General features: G+C 40.5%; 1 protein-coding gene across 1 annotated transcript; it reads left to right on the forward strand.

The window, feature by feature from the left end:
- Positions 1-1,928: 1,928 nt before the first annotated feature.
- Positions 1,929-3,123, forward strand: LOC140159600 (uncharacterized). Its single transcript, XM_072183092.1, has 2 exons — positions 1,929-2,516; positions 3,043-3,123. Exons 1-2 carry the CDS (start codon positions 1,929-1,931, stop codon positions 3,121-3,123), a joined length of 669 nt encoding a protein of 222 aa, XP_072039193.1.
- Positions 3,124-16,803: the final 13,680 nt, after the last annotated feature.

The raw sequence follows: 16,803 nt of genomic DNA on the forward strand, positions 1-16,803 counted from the left end.
AGCAGCTGGCAGTCAACAACAAAGCCATTGTGATCCTTCTCCAAGAAACACACCGTGAAACCAATGAAAAGCTAACTCTACCTAACTTCTCACTGGCAGGCTACATCCCAAGCAAACACCATGGACTAGCAACCTTCATCAGCCAAGACACAGATGACTGGTCTCTTGAGGCCCAGTCCTCACCCGACTCTGATACTGAATGGATCGCAGTGAAAGTGCTTGGCATCAACATCATCAATGTGTACAAACCACCTCCAGTACGCCTGACCAACACATCTCTACCTTATTATCCAGCACCATGTGTATACGCAGGAGACTTTAACTGCCAGCACACTGACTGGGGTTACTCTCGCTGCAATAGTGATGGGACTTGCCTCGCGGAATGGGCTTCTACCAACAACCTGACCCTCTTGTTCAATCCTAAGGAACCTGACAGCTTCTTCTCAGGACGGTGGAATACTGGCACCAACCCAGACCTGGCTTTTGCTGAACCCAGCCAAGGAAACCAACTCCCTGTGCGTAAAATCCTGGACAAGTTCCCAAGATCTCAGCACCGACCATCTCTGATAACCCAACCTGCTCTGGTGTCTCCAACAGCTAGCAAACCAGTAAAGCGGTGGAACTTCCGGAAAGCAAAGTGGGACAAGTTCTCTGCCGAGGTCGACCAGCGTGTTACCAAACTACCACCACCAGAGAGTGATGATATTAACACCACATACTCAGCCTACTGTAACTTGCTCATAGATGCAGCCAAGTTGTCGATCCCAAGGGGATACCAGAAGAGCTACATCCCATGCTGGGACGATGAGTGCCAAGCTCTGTATGAAGACTTTACCTCGGCTCCATCGAAGGAAGAATCTGACTCCTGCGCTTCCACTCTCCTCACAAGATTGGATGAGAAACGCAAAGAACGCTGGATCGAGACTGTGGAATCAATCGACTTCACCTACTCAAGCAGAAGGGCCTGGCAAACCGTCAACCGCCTGACAGGCAGATCAACACCAAATGCCGGAAAGTGTCCAGTAACTGCGAACGCCATCGCCAGCGTTTTGTGAACAACGGCCGCTTCACCAACCCTGACCGTGATCACTCCAGGCGGGTCAAGAAGGAAGTGTCCAATCTTTGGAAGATGCCATCCACATCCGATCTCTGCAGCGATTACACCATGCAGGAAGTAGAAGATGCTTTGAAACTACTCAAAGCAGGTAAGGCACCTGGACCAGACAGTATCCACCCAGAATTCCTCCATCATGCTGGCTCTGCTGCAACCAACTGGCTATGCAAGTTCCTGTCATCCTGTATGAAACGATGCAAGATACCAAAGATTTGGCGCAAGGCAACTGTCATCGCACTGCCCAAACCTAATAAGCCAAAGGATGACCCTAAGAGCTACCGTCCAATCTCTCTTCTCTGCATCCCCTACAAGCTACTGGAGCGCCTGATCCATAGCCGTATCAACCCGATTGTAGACCCACAGCTTCCTCACGAGCAGGCCGGTTTTCGTCGGGGCAGACCAACAGTGGACCAGGTCACCCTCCTCACCCAAGACATCGAAGACAGCTTTGAAGGGAACCAGAAGACTGGTGCTGTATTTGTAGATCTGACAGCAGCATACGACACCGTTTGGCATAGAGGCCTGATATGCAAACTCCTCAAGCTCATACCAGACAGACGGATGGTGTCCTTCATCGTGCAGCTAATCTCGAACCGCAACTTCATTCTTAAGACCAGCGACGGCCAAGCTAGTAGACCACGCAGTCTGAGGAACGGTGTGCCACAGGGCTCCGCCCTAGCACCCCTCTTATTCAACATATACATCCATGACCTGCCCAATACCATTGCTAAGAAGTATGGATAATGCAGATGACCTGGCAATCCTGAAGTCGAGCAACTCTTGGGACACAATTGAGAGAGCGCTCAGCCTAGATATGGACACCCTAGATACTTACCTCTACCAATGGCGGCTCAAGCTGAGTGTTGCTAAGACTGTCTCCTCTGCCTTCCATCTCAACAACAGGGAAGCTAACCGAGAACTCAATGTAACCATCAAGTCAAAGCGACTGAACTTTGAGGCTTGCCCCACATACCTAGGAGTGAAACTGGACAGAGCCCTCACCTACCGGCAGCACTTGGTTAATCTAAGGGACAAGGTCACAGCAAGATGCGCATTGATTCGTCACCTAGCCGGCACCAGCTGGGGAGCAAGCGCCAAGACCCTCAGAACATCAACCCTGGCCTTGGTATACGCACCAGCAGAATACTGTGCACCAGTATGGAGCAGGAGCCACCACACCCACCAGGTAGACACTGGTCTAAATGAAGCAATGCGCACTGTGTCAGGATGTCTGCGACCAACTCCAACCGAACAGCTTCCGGTTTTAGCAGGAATCCCTCCGCCGGACATCAGAAGGAAAGCAGCCTCCGTAGCTATAGCACTCCGATCTGAAGAACCAGGACACCTCCTTCATGACACCCTGTCAAGAGCTAGGAACAGTGAGGGGGAAAGCAGGAGATTGGTATCCAGGAAGCCGTTTGCTCAGCAAGCAATAGTCTTGATGAAGACGACACAGCCTAACCAGACAGCCAAGGACTGGACAGCTAAGGCATGGAAAGACCAATGGCTTCAGTCTTCCTCACCACTCCAGCGCTTTGTCACAGACCCAACAGACACCATCCCAGGCTTCAATCTACCCAGGTCTGCTTGGACAAAATTAAACCGCCTGAGAAGTGGAGTTGGACGCTTCAATGCCAACCTGTTCCAATGGGGCTTAAAGGAAAGCCCAGCTTGCGAGTGCGGTAGTGAGGAACAAACAGCCGACCACATCATCTCATCCTGTCACCTCCATAGACCACCGAATGGTATCTCCGGACTGATTGAAGTCGATGAAGCCACCAGGGACTGGTTGATGCGTACTGGGCTTGAAATTTAATGAAATTTATGTTTTGGCTTTTATATCTTGTTTCTTCCTGACATACGCAAGAAGAAGAAGAAGAAGAGTTGCACCAGTCACCTAGTTTACATAACATCTATTTCATTTGCAGGATTCATCAGTGCATGCCGGGGATTGGGTGAATTCCATGCGAAGTGCTGCCTCAATCTTTAACAGCAAGGCAGCCGTATGAGAAGAGGTATACCCTTGTTGAAATTGGCTTCTTACTTATAAATGGCGTTGTATGCTATCCGAATCCTGCCAGTCCAACTGGTTTTGTGCTGCAGCACTGGCAAGACTGTCCAAGAAGTGGTCTTGTTCAGCTGCAGTTGATGGCTGTTGTGGCAGCCTAGATCGTTCCATCTTCACCCGATCCTTTGAAGTCTGGTCATAGAATTTTATTTGGGAAACAGGTGCACCAGTCACCTTGTTTGTAAACGTAACATCTGTTCCATTGGCAGGATTCATCAGTACATGCTGACGATTGGGTGAATCCCATGCGAAGTGCTGCCTCTATCTTGAACAGCAAGGCAGCAGTATGAGAAGAGGGATTACCCTTGTTGAAATTGGCTTACTAATAAATGATGTTGTATGTTATCCGAATCCTGCTAGTCCAACTGGTTTTGTGCTGCAGCTGGCGTGACTGTCCAAGAAGTGGTCTTGCTCAGCTGCAGTTGATGGCTGTTGTGGCAGCTTAGATCGTTCCGTCTTCACCCGAGCCTTTGAAGTCTGGTCGTAGAATTTTATTTGGGAAACAGGTGCACCAGTCACCTTGTTTACACAACATCTATTTCATTTGCAGGATTCAGCAGTGCATGCCGGGGATTGGGTGAATCCCATGCAAAGTGCTGCCTCAATCTTTAACAGCAAGGCAGCCATATGAGAAGAGGGATTACCCTTGTTGAAATTGGCTTCTTACTTATAAATGGCGTTGTATGCTATCCGAATCCTGCCAGTCCAACTGGTTTTGTGCTGCAGCGCTGGCAAGACTGTCCAAGAAGTGGTCTTGTTCAGCTGCAGTTGATGGCTGTTGTGGCAGCTTAGATCGTTCCGTCTTCACCCGAGCCTTTGAAGTGTGGTCATAGAATTTTATTTGGGAAACAGGTGCACCAGTCACCTTTTTTACGTAACATATGTTCCAATGACAGGATTCATCAGTGCATGCCGGGGATTGGGTGAATCCCATGCAAAGTGCAGCCGTATGAGAAGAGGGAATTACCCTTGTTGAAATTGGCTTCTTACTTATAAATGGCGTTGTATGCTATCCGAATCCTGCCAGTCCAACTGGTTTTGTGCTGCAGCGCTGGCAAGACTGTCCAAGAAGTGGTCTTATTCAGCTGCAGTTGATGGCTGTTGTGGCAGCTTAGATCGTTCCGCCTTTACCCGATCCTTCAAAGTCTGATCGTAAAATTTTATCTTCGAAACAGGTGCACCAGTCACCTTGTTTACGTAGCATCTGTTCCATTGGCAGGATTCATCAGTGCATGCTGGGGATTGGGTGAATCTCATGCGAAGTTCTGCCTCTATCTTTAACAGCAATTAGGCAGTAGCATGAGAACAAATCTCACCCAACCTAAAATCAAAATGAAATACATATAAATTTTCATTTGTCTAAGCAAAGCTAAAGAAATGATCAGTAAAGGGTGGGTGCATTAATAATCAAAAATGTCATGAAATTTAATAAACTAGGCATGACAATGTTGGTGTCAGTGAGTGGGCTAAACAAGTAGCGAGGTTTTCTGGAGTCATCATATTGATAAGGTTGTTCTCAGTGCTTCTGTAAAATAAAAGCACGAGAATAAATAAATATATAATATAAATAAAAACAAATGTGTTTATTATAGTGAAGAACCCTAGATTAATATAAACCATCCAATTGTATTATATCAACTGTAGAGGGCACCATTATCGATTGCTTTTTCAATACTAAAGGTAAATTTAGCTAAAAGTCTGATATTTTAAAAGATAAAATGGTTGCGTAATAATTTAACTTTTAATGTAACATATGTACAAAAATGTGACTTGCTCTCTTTTATATAAAGTTGACAAATAAAAACTTGTACAAGTTGTATATCACCCATTACTTTCAAGAAGTACCCACAATGTATCAATGAAGTCAATGCGAGCTGACCATGTCCTTAAACGATTCTGCACAAAATAGGCTGGATTCAGCTTGAACAAACTTGTAGGTAGGGCTCAACCGATATGGCATTTGTCTACAGATCCGATATCTGATATCGATTTTCTAATATCGGCCGATATCCGATCTGATCTGATATTGGTAAAAAAAAAAAAAAAATTTCCAAAGTTTTCGGTGACTTTGGAGAACCACTGGACCTAGTGCTAAGATCATTAGGATCATTCACAGTTAATTTGAAAACAAAATTGGAAAAAGATTAGTTTGTTATCCTTAATATGTAAACCACAAACTAATGTTTACCTCTTCATCTATATATCACATATTATAAATGCATTGGTTTTCATGCATCTCTAAAATACTCCCACAAAAATAACAAAAAGAAGATAATTTCATGGCCCTAATGATTTGATAACAAAAATACCATTTTTCTTAATTTAACCAGGGCAACTGCTACCAATTTCAACTTGTACGATTTCTCTCACGTCTTCGGCTTGATTACTTTATTTTTAGTGGTGTGGACTTTGATAAATGTGCCATGAAGAATGGCTGGAGATTTGGATGTAGACACGGACCTCACTCTGCTGACGGTACGATGTTGTTGGTTGATGTGGTTCCTTTATAGTGATGGGTCTGATATTGTTTCTTGTTATATGTTCATTCCACCACCGAGTGTATACTTCAAATCTCACTAAATCATTCTCATCTCATAAACTTCCAACATAGATGCTCTATAGCCCATCTGCCATTGATCAAAGCTCCCACCTTTTCATCTACAAGAAAATGCATCATTGTTACTCCTATGAGTGGTTGCATGTAAGGCACTAGAACCAAATTTGTTTTGATCTTTGGATAGACTGTCAATGCTGCTTCGATGCTTCGTATTAATGAATTACTGTTTAATCAGAATTAGTGGTAAATTTGTATTGGTCTCTATCATTACATACATAGATTCACATGTATATTATATGTCCAATTTTGAAGGTGGTTCTCAATAAAGTGCTCAACTTGTATAAAAGGAGATTCCCTGATAGGTAGGTCCGCCTAGTGCGCCTACTTCGAAACAAATTTATCGGAATGATTATGTATAAATAATCTTATCAAAACTAAATTTACATGTATATATATATATAATCACAACTTAACAATAGTCAAATAATTGATTTTATAAATACTAATGATCGACCAAGCATCGATCTAAACATCAAATTAATTTGGTTCCATTGCCTAAGAAAGATTCTATATAGTGACCAAAACATTAATAATAGGTCACTATCTTCACACCCTTCACTGGAATGATCAAAGTGTTTGTTTCTGGATTTGTTCTTGTTTATTTGTGTAAACATTCGCTCCGTGTGGAGAATTTACCTAAAATAACACATCCACATGATAGCATTATGATGATCATTGTTCAGGGGTACCATCCCTTAACCATTTCCAAGGATCATGGGGAGATTTCATTGTAACATCTTTATTGAGCATTGTGGTTAAATATAGGCTATTCATTATAATTTGTTCCACTTAGATTTGTGTACCTGGGTGTTCAGGGGCTATTGTAAACTCCACATGTAACTAATTTGTCAGTATGTACAGTGTAATACCCATACATGTAGATCAGTAAAACAAGATGCAGTACCACACACCGACATCGCCTGGCTAATAATTATTTGGTGCAGCAGAGACATTAAAATGAATACACAGGATCCATACACGTGAATTGCTATGCACGATTTTGATATCAGACGAAAATCTTCGGATACTGGGTTACAAAATGATGAATATCTCCGTAAATGAATTTTTCTCAAGAAACCAGATGTGGTCTCATACACTTGAAAATACGTGTTGAACAGATATTATAGTCGTTAGCGTGCGCTTTGAAAATTGGCCGTGCGCTTTGAAGTCAAAATTTGACCAAAACTCTCAATTTTATATTGCGTTGGTCCTATATGGACTACAGCGCGCAGCAGGCTATAGCGGCACTCACTCAAGTGGAGAGAGTATAACCATTGACCGCAATTTCAGTATACAAGCTTGCTCACAGAGCGAGAAATCAATTACCCCGTCTATACAGTAGCCTTAGTCAAGTCACTTCGCTAATAATATGCATCTCATAAGGTCCAAATAAAATGGTCATAGGTGGCTGTGGATTCAACCTACCATGGCGATTTCTACTATGAAGTTATCGGGGCGATGTCACTGTGTACCAGGCATTTGTATTACAGTACCAACAGGCAGATGTAGATTGAATTATGTTGACACGATCTAGTCCATGGGGGCCAAACACCTATGTTTCAGATGGACATTTTATTTTTGAAAAGACCATACATAGAATACATAAAAAAATATTTCGTATAGCCCCCTCACTAGTGCATTGCATTTGTACTTGCTTAATTAGCATTTTGTGCAAATTTGATTGCACAATTTGTTGCCGTTCTTTTTTTATGGACCTTTTCATTTTACATGTAAAGTCTATGGAGATTAATATTAGAGAAGGCTGGAAAGGGCGCTATAAAATCTCATTTTAGGCACTTAAATGCTCATAAAAAAAGGGCAACAAATTGTGTAATAAAATTTGCACAAAATGCTACTTGAGCAAGTACAAATATAATTAAATGCTTCTGGAGAGGGGGCTATAGCTAAAACAAAAAATGTCCTGTACCTTAGTGGTTATGAAACAAAGGTGCAAAGGCGGCAAATTTGAAACTGAGATAAAGGTAATAATATGAAGTAAAAAAACAATGAAATACATTAAGGTAATACGAAGTCAATTCACAGCGAGCGTGTAGAAGAATTCAAATATCACAGATATACTTTTGTAGGTCCTGTGGTTCTTGAGTTATGTTGTAATGAGGGCTGAAACAACAACACTTGTGTAAAACGTACATAACTCATTAACAACAATAAATTAAGCAGGTTTTCAAAGTATATGATTTGTAGAAGGAACTTTTGCAAAACACCAAAGTGTTATTTTTCAATAATATATTGATTCAGATAATGAAAATTGATTTTTTTTGGCTGCTTCGACCAACAATACCTCGTATAACCTTAAGTAAATAGGCATCAAACAACTTTAGAACCAAGTATGCTAGACCTTCAGTGTTTTCAGTAACTGATAGCCTATTGTATGTATAATGTAATAATTACAGTAACTCAATTTTCAAAAATGCATCCTTTGGCCCCCATGGACCAGATTGTGTCACGTTTGTGATCACCAAATAGCATCCAACTATTGGGCTATTCCAGTTGAAATCCATACACCCTCTGTGGAAGACATGACTTTAATAACCCACACAGGGAGTATGGATTTCAAATGGGGTTACCTAAATGGGTGACTCCATTTGAAATTCACACTCCCTGTGTGGAAGTTCTAGGTCATGTCTTCCATTGGTATTTGGCATTATGTGAAATAATCATAATTTCAATGATGAATCTGTATTTTTCATTTTTAACATTATGTAATAAATTGAGATATTTCATCATGTGAGGGCAAGAAAGTTGTATCAAGAAACAACCCAATAGATTGATGAAGTCCTTTAAGGTGGTACTACACCCCTGGCCAATTTTGTGCCTATTTTTACATTCTTCTCAAAAATTAAAGTGCATTGGTAACAAGTAAGATATGTTTATTATAGGTTTTATTTCAGCACAGACAACAGTTGTGGAGTTACAGTCAAAAATGAGGGAAACCAATATTTGATCAATAACTACTTGTCTTGAGTCACTGAAATTCCAGTGCAGTAACTGGATTCCTTGCCCCTATAATATACATAACCTTTGTTACCAGTGTATTATTAGTTTTTGAGAAAAATGCAAAAATAGTCATCAAGGGGTGGTTTACTACCTTAAACAAAATAGTTTGTTAAACTGGGAGGGTTAAACATGCTGATTTTAAATGTTTTGATATTTTTTACCCACTTCTGGTTTCTTTACAGATGGGGAGGGGTAGGTCAGCAATGAAACAGAAATAGTTGTGTTATACAGGCATGAGAATTTTCAGTTTTAAAACTGAATTTAGTTTTTTTTTTAGTAAAAAATTCTGCAACTTTGTTTAATTTCAGCCTGTTTTCACACAAATTTTCATTTTTTTAGGAAAGTGCAATCTCATGCCGGTAATAAGACATCATCAATCTTTTGGGTTTTGGATGCATTTGAAGCATAATACTTGAAATGTAAACCCATAATCCTTATTTTCTGTTAGAATGATATTCCATGTATTGGACAAACTGATGTCATTTCACCATGGGCACCACCAGCCTTATTATCCGCCTCTAAGAACTATTTTGATTGGTTACAAAGAGGGTTATATCATGTATTGAGCCAATCAGAGATATGGTAACAGTAGTCAGTGAGGATTCAAATTGTTAAGCATTCTAAGAGCTTTTTTGATTGGTTACTCAGATGATAGTAAATGTAATTAACCAATCAGGGGCATTGTAAGAATGGCAGTAGTGTGCCCGTGTATGTATTTGTAAGTATCACTGATCACAGAATACAGATGATTCCCAGAATATTATAAACTGGTTAGTGTGTTTAAAATGACTATAGAAAGCATCACTATCACCGAATCACAAAGGGCACTGTTAAGCCATGACATAGGTGCCTACATGTACCTCTGTGTTAGTGTAATATGGAGTTAGTGCAAGCCTAGAGGTGCACAGAGGGCACTTCTGTTAAGCCATGACATAGGTGCCTACATGTACCTCTGTGTTAGTGTAATATGGAGTTAGTGCAAGCCTAGAGGTGCACAGAGGGCACTTCTGTTAAGCCATGACATAGGTGCCTACATGTACCTCTGTGTTAGTGTAATATGGAGTTAGTGCAAGCCTAGAGGTGCACAGAGGGCACTTCTGTTAAGCCATGACATAGGTGCCTACATGTACCTCTGTGTTAGTGTAATATGGAGTTAGTGCAAGCCTAGAGGTGCACAGAGGGCACTTCTGTTAAGCCATGACATAGGTGCCTACATGTACCTCTGTGTTAGTGTAATATGGAGTTAGTGCAAGCCTAGAGGTGCACAGAGGGCACTTCTGTTAAGCCATGACATAGGTGCCTACATGTACCTCTGTGTTAGTGTAATATGGAGTTAGTGCAAGCCTAGAGGTGCACAGAGGGCACTTCTGTTAAGCCATGACATAGGTGCCTACATGTACCTCTGTGTTAGTGTAATATGGAGTTAGTGCAAGCCTAGAGGTGCAAGGTCATCCTTAAACACAGATACTTGTTCACAGTTCACACAGTCCCTTCTCACTGAGCTTAACACTGAATGATCGCTTATGGTAGCTCGCTACCACAGAGATTTCTCTGTGGTAAATTTATTGTTAATGTTAAGCTTTGTGTTTGTTAATGCAAGACTTGTTCAGACGGGCACAACCTCTAAGCTACCTCAGAGGTAGCTTTGTGTTAGCCTAACACAAACTTAACTCTAAGCCCGTCTGAACAAGCCTTTTATATAGGGACAATTTATATAATAATCGGAATCTAGGCCGTTTTACAGTAAGGCATACACTTTAATCCATGGGTATCCACCATTATCCAAATAATCAGAGGGTGTATGACAGGAGTGACATGCCATGATTCAGATTTGAAAGTTGCACCATATTGGTAATTCCAGTTGAAATCCATGCACCTCTATGGAAGACGATAACATCTTTCCCCAATTTCAAATGGGCGACTCCATTTGAAATCTATACCTTTGTGGGAGATCAAGGTCATGTCTTCAATAGGGGAGTGAAAGTATTTCAACAGCAATAGTACATTCTGGTATTCATGATAGAAATAGACAAACACCAATAAATAATGACAATGTTGACACTGTAATCATGTAGAAAAGATGATATATTTTGTATTGAAAGTGAAAAGATTCACAGCAATGTCTATTACAGAAATTTATAAAATAAAATTTATTTAATTATACAATACAAAAAAGATTGTTTTGGTGTGTTATTACATGTTAATGCCTTCAATTTAATTTTGTCTCGTTATATATAGCAGTTAAGACATGCAGATTTTTAAAAAACGCCACTTTAGTAAGAATTTGGCTGAATTTGTCTGTTAGCTCATTCGATCAGGCTGAGTTCACATAGGAGTACTATGTGAACTCAGCCTGATCGAATGAGGGTATTTCGTATAGCGAATACCGTATACTTCTATGTGATCGCAGCCTTACGTATGAATTTTGATGAATCAGTGAACATATCATCTAATGGTGATTTGGCATGATAAGGCAAAAAAAAGGTTTGTCTCAAAGCTTGTGCGCACATTTGTGACTATCCACCACAACTGAGCCCGGATGTCGCCAGTGCCACTATTGAGATATGCTCCATTGAACGTAACAATAAACAATAGGAAACAAAGGATTTATTGACTGTTTATTGATTTTTCACTACTTATAAAGCATCCTCTTTTATGACATTTTTCAGTAGATATCCACGAAAAAAGCTTATTCCAAAAATTTCAGTTGATTCCGATTTTTGCGTTTTGCGAGTTATGCATGATTATGTGTATTACACTGCTCCATAGACAATGCGTTGTAATTTCGTTCTGGTGCACCAGAACGAAATTCAAATTTCACGATATCTTTGCAAAACGAATTAATCTGCAAGAAATATTTTGTACATAAACATTATGTAGCCAGAGGTTTCCAGTGATATAAAAATCTCAACTTTTTTTGAGAAAAGTGGGGGATGAGGCTGTGGATCACGAAATGCCCCTTTAAATGTCAAGTACTATAGACATGATATACATCATTTTAAAGCTAATTAGTAATTTCAAGCAAAATATTTTGGTTGAATATCTCAAAAATGATGATTGGCGACTTCAGGGCTCAGTTGTGCTGGATGGTCACATTTGTAAAATCGCATGATTTAATAAGAAAGAAATGCGGAAAATTTTCTTATTTCAAAAAAACATTTTTTTAATAGTTTTTTCCGGAAAAATTCGGCAAAAATCTGACTTTTTTTCTCCAAATACCATAAAAAAAGTCGCATTTGTTTTCAAACCACTCGTGAGCTTTGAGACAAACCTTTTTTTGGCCTAAGTGACTGCGATTCCTGTTCTGTAGTTCAAGAGAACTCATGCGTAATTTGTAACACAAAATCATAACAATATTTAGGTTTGACCATTTACTACAGATTACACAGGGTGACATAAGGGATGAAATCAAAGCCGGTTCCGTCCGGGTTCTATTCTGCTAAATAATGGAAACCACAAGGAACCGCCGGTCAACCAAGTTTTGAGAGCGGGTTTCTTACACATCCTTGTACTGACAATAAAACATCCAAGTCTGCATCCCTTTGTATAATTGTGACTACATAGGGCAACATTACCATTTGTTTACAGTGCACAGCCAGGTTTTCCTGGTTGCAGCTTGTGCTCAGCAAATCATGTTACCCCCCCTGAGCACTATTAGTCCTGGCCCTGTCCTACAGACCCGTATACAATTTTTCAAGAAGAAAGTTTGAATGTTGATTCGAGTAGGGTATGCATAGGTCTTTCAAATTCTACTAGGTGGAAAATTCCAAACCGGGCAAACTCTGTATATGGCCGTATTTCAAAATGGCCGCCAAAATGTACTTATGAACCAGGTATAATGACAATAACTCTGAAACTATTTGACCTAGAGGGGTGATTGAGGTGTCTATCCCCACTAAATCAAGGCTGTCTGATTGAATGAAGGGGGTTTCATGGTTGTCCGAGGTCTAGGACACCTGAAATTCAAGATGGCCGCCCGTAGCAACCATGATCATCATATTCGCCAGATGAAATGACAATAATTAGGAATCTGCTTGACCTACAAGGGTCATTAAGGTGTCTATCCCCACTAAATCAAGGCTTTCTGATTGAATAAAGGGGGTTTCATGGTTGTCCGAGGTCTAGGACACCTGAAATCCAAGATGGCCGCCCATAATAACCCGATAATCATCATATTAGTCAGATGAATGACAATAATTCGGAATCTGCTTGACCTGCAAGGGCCATTCAGGTCTCTATCCCTATTTATATTATATGAAATCAATCTAATTGAATGAAGATGGTGTCATGGTTGTCTGATGTCTAGGACACCCACAATCTAATATGTCCGCCCATAGCAACCATATAAATATTCACATTAACCAGGTGAGATGACAAATTCTCAATAATTATTTGATCCAGAAGAGCAATTAAGGTGTGTAACTTCGCTAAATCAAGTCTGTTTGATTAAATGATGTGATATCATGGTTGTCTGAAGTCGAAGTCACACCAAATTCAGATGGCAGCCATAGCAACCACTATTAATCAAGTAAAATGTCATAGAACCTCTGTGAAATGGGTTAGAGTGTCATTAAAACAGCATTATAAACATTAAATATTCAAAATAATCAATGAAAATTGGCTTTGAGGGTTATAGCAGAATCATTTCTCCCCAAATTATGTTGCTAATATGTTTTAAATCCAAAATGGTGGCGATTATGAGGTCCAAAATGGCCTCCAAAATACATTTTTTCACTCGAAAAATGGGTTAGAGTGGCATTAAAATAACATTTAACACATTAAATATTCAAACTTATCAATGGTAAATGGCTTTAGAAGGTTACAGCAGAAACATTTTTCCCCAAATTGTGTTGTTAACATGTTTCAAATCCAAAATGGTGTCCATTATGAGGTCCAAAATGGCCGCAAAAATACATTTTAAGCAGCCATAAGTAGTATTAAAACAGCATTAAACACATTAAATATTCAAAATAATCAATGGTAAACCGTTTTAGGGATTACAACAGAAACATTTTGTACCAAACAATAGGTTGTTAACATGTTTTAAATCCAAAATGGTGCCAAAAATGAAAACCAAAATGACCGCTAAAGTTTTTTTTTTTCATACTAAAGGTGACATTAAAACTGTATAATTATTTTCAAAATACACATGGAATATGGCTTTGGCGGCCGTTTTGGCCGTCATTACGGGCACCATATTAGATTTAAAATATTTTAACAAAAGCTGAGAAAAAATGTATTTGGCCGCTATTTTGGGCTTCACTTTGGGCGCCATTTTGAATTTGACACCTGTGAATGACACGATTTGGTTACAAATCAGTGAAATGTCTATCTGTAGCCCTCAATGCCATTTACCATTGCTAAGTTTGAATATTTAATGTGTTAAATGCTGTTTTAATGCCACTCTAACCCATTTGTTGAGCGAAAAAATGTATTTTGGAGGCCATTTTGGACCTCATAATCGGCGCCATTTGGATTTAAAACATATTAGCAACATAATTTGGGGAGACATGTTTCTTCTATAACCCTAAAAGCCATTTTTCATTGATTATTTTGAATATTTAATGTTTATAATGCTGTTTTCATGCCACTCTAACCCATTTGTGAGTGAAAAAAAGTATTTTGGCGGCCATTTTTGACCTCATAATCGGCACCATTTTGGATTTGAAACATGTTAACAACACAATTTGGGGAGAAATGTCTCTGCTGTAACCCTCAAAGCCATTTACCATTGATAAGTTTGAATATTTAATGTGTTCACGGTTGTTTGTTGGCATGTAAAACTGAGTCATTTTTAAGAAAAGTTGAACAATGATGGCGCTATTTATCTAAAACCTTGTTTGCATCTTTACAAGAGGAAGACACTTGTAAAATGGTATTAGAATATCCGCAAGCAGACTAACATGTGACAAGTGAATTTTCAAAAAACTTTTTATCATGAAATGTTAAGTATAACTCATATTAATTGGCTAATTTAAATTTAAAATATATGTAAATAGCGCCCTCAATTTGCACACCAATGTACAGTTTATTGAATTAAATTTGCCATAAAAAAGCATACCCAGGGAGCAGAGATGGTCCATCTGCATTGGGAAGATATAAAAACCTCATGGGTGTCAAACAGTTTAGTGGGGTCAAATAAACACCCATAGGGTGGACACGTAAAAAATCTTCTGCACGGGCCTACAACAGGGGGTCACGTGTGTGGGGGTCCATTTTAGTAATTTTTGCTCAAAGTATATTGTGTTTGGTGTCAAATGAAAGGAAATTTAATTTCAAACACTGCAGGTAGTGTTGGTTTTGTCAATTTATCATCCTGCAAAGAGTTACACTTAATTTAAGGTGTACATGTAGGCCTATACTATATATTGACGAATGATTGAAACGTTAATGAGGCTATATTGTGTACCGTATATTATTACTGTCCCTATCTAGAATACTAGAAAATGCTAAAGGTGCCTTAAGACTTCTAGCTATTTCAGTGGAATGTTTCATTCTTATAGGAACTATTTTCTGCAATGGTACCTCTAATACCCCATTGGATGTCTTCTTCAGATCCACTTTCTTTTTCATCACTTGACTCCATTTCACCTGCCAGTTCCCTTTCCGAGTCTTCTTGCAGCTTTGCTCGACTACAGGTATCAGGATGTCCTCTGCAGATACAGCTGATATTGCAGCGTCTGGATGCTTTTGAACACTTGCAGTTTCTTTGGTACCCTTTCCTGCAGGAGCAGTTGGTTCCTTTTGATACATTTGGTGGCCATGGTGGATTTCTCATTACTTGTGGAACTACGATGTCCCCTCTAAAGTCCATCCGCATTCCTTGGGATCTGGGAGGAAGGGCTTAGCGATGTGTGCTGTTTTGTCTATGATGCATGCATATGCTGCTCTCTCCAGGTGAAGGCGAAATGCATCCTTGGTTGGCGGTAATCTCTTTAAGTTAGTAGTATCACTCTTCGGAAATTCGTGGGCCTGAGCTCTGTAAGACTATTACACTGGGCGATGCCATTGCTAGAATAAGACTGAAATGAACAACTGCCTGATCTATGTCGTCATATGTCAGGTTGTGGTCAGCCTCTGCAAAACTAGCAAGATGATCCAGTGGAACAGTCTTGCTATTCTCTAACCATGTAGGTTTTCCGATGAAGAAAGGGTAGCTGGTAATGTCTCGTCCACTGATAAAGTCCAAGGATGTTTTAGGAGTACCAGGAAAGGGGTCAGGTGTACCAAAGACAGGGTAAAGGGTAACAAGGGTCACGGGGACAATAGTTTATGGGTCCAGGTGAAGGGTTAAGGGATCCAGGTATGGGATTATGGGATCAGCAATGGGGTTTGGGGTACCAAGGTTAGGGGTTCAGTGGACGGAGTTAGGGGTTCCAGGAATGGAGATAGTCCCATAGTTGATGTTAGGGGGGTTAGGGGACCCAGGGATAAGGTTAGGGGTACTAAGGATGGAGTTAGACGTCCCATGGTTGGGTAATGGGTACCGGGACAGAGTTAGGTGGACTGAGGATGGAGTTGGGAATACGAAAGGCATGTTTAGGGGTACCGGAGATGGGGCTTAGGGGACACTAGTGCAAAAGGTACAACAGGGACATGGTTAGGGGACCCGGCAGTTATGGGTTCCAGGAATAAGGTTAGAGGTCGCAATCATGTTAAAGATCCCGTGGATAGGGTAAGGGGTCCTGGGAACGTATTGCTCCCATGGTCGGGGTAAGGGGTACCGGGCATTTGGTAAGGGAAACCGGATTTGGGGTTACAGGTACCGCAGATGGGCTTAGGGTCCCAGGGGCGTGCCATGGGTCTCGGGGACGTAGTTGGGGGTTCCAGGAATGGAGGTAAAGGTCCCATAGTTGGTGTTATAGGTCCCAGGAATATATAGGGTAAGGGGTACAGGGGATGGAGTTAGGGGTCCCAGGGTTGGTGTAATGGGTACCAGGAATGGGGTAAGGGGTATCGGGCATTGGGAAAGGGGAACCGGATATG

The sequence above is a fragment of the Amphiura filiformis genome, chromosome 8 (assembly GCF_039555335.1).
Source record: "Amphiura filiformis chromosome 8, Afil_fr2py, whole genome shotgun sequence".
NCBI classification, from domain to species: Eukaryota; Metazoa; Echinodermata; class Ophiuroidea; order Amphilepidida; family Amphiuridae; genus Amphiura; species Amphiura filiformis.

Excerpts from the sequence above, each read along its gene's own strand:
- LOC140159600 (XM_072183092.1), top strand. The coding sequence starts at position 1,929 with ATGGACACCCTAGATACTTACCTCTACCAATGGCGGCTCAAGCTGAGT. Across the intron at positions 2,517-3,042 it reads AGGGGGAAAGCAGGAGATTG|GATTCATCAGTGCATGCCGG; the intron begins GTATCCAGGAAG and ends TTTCATTTGCAG.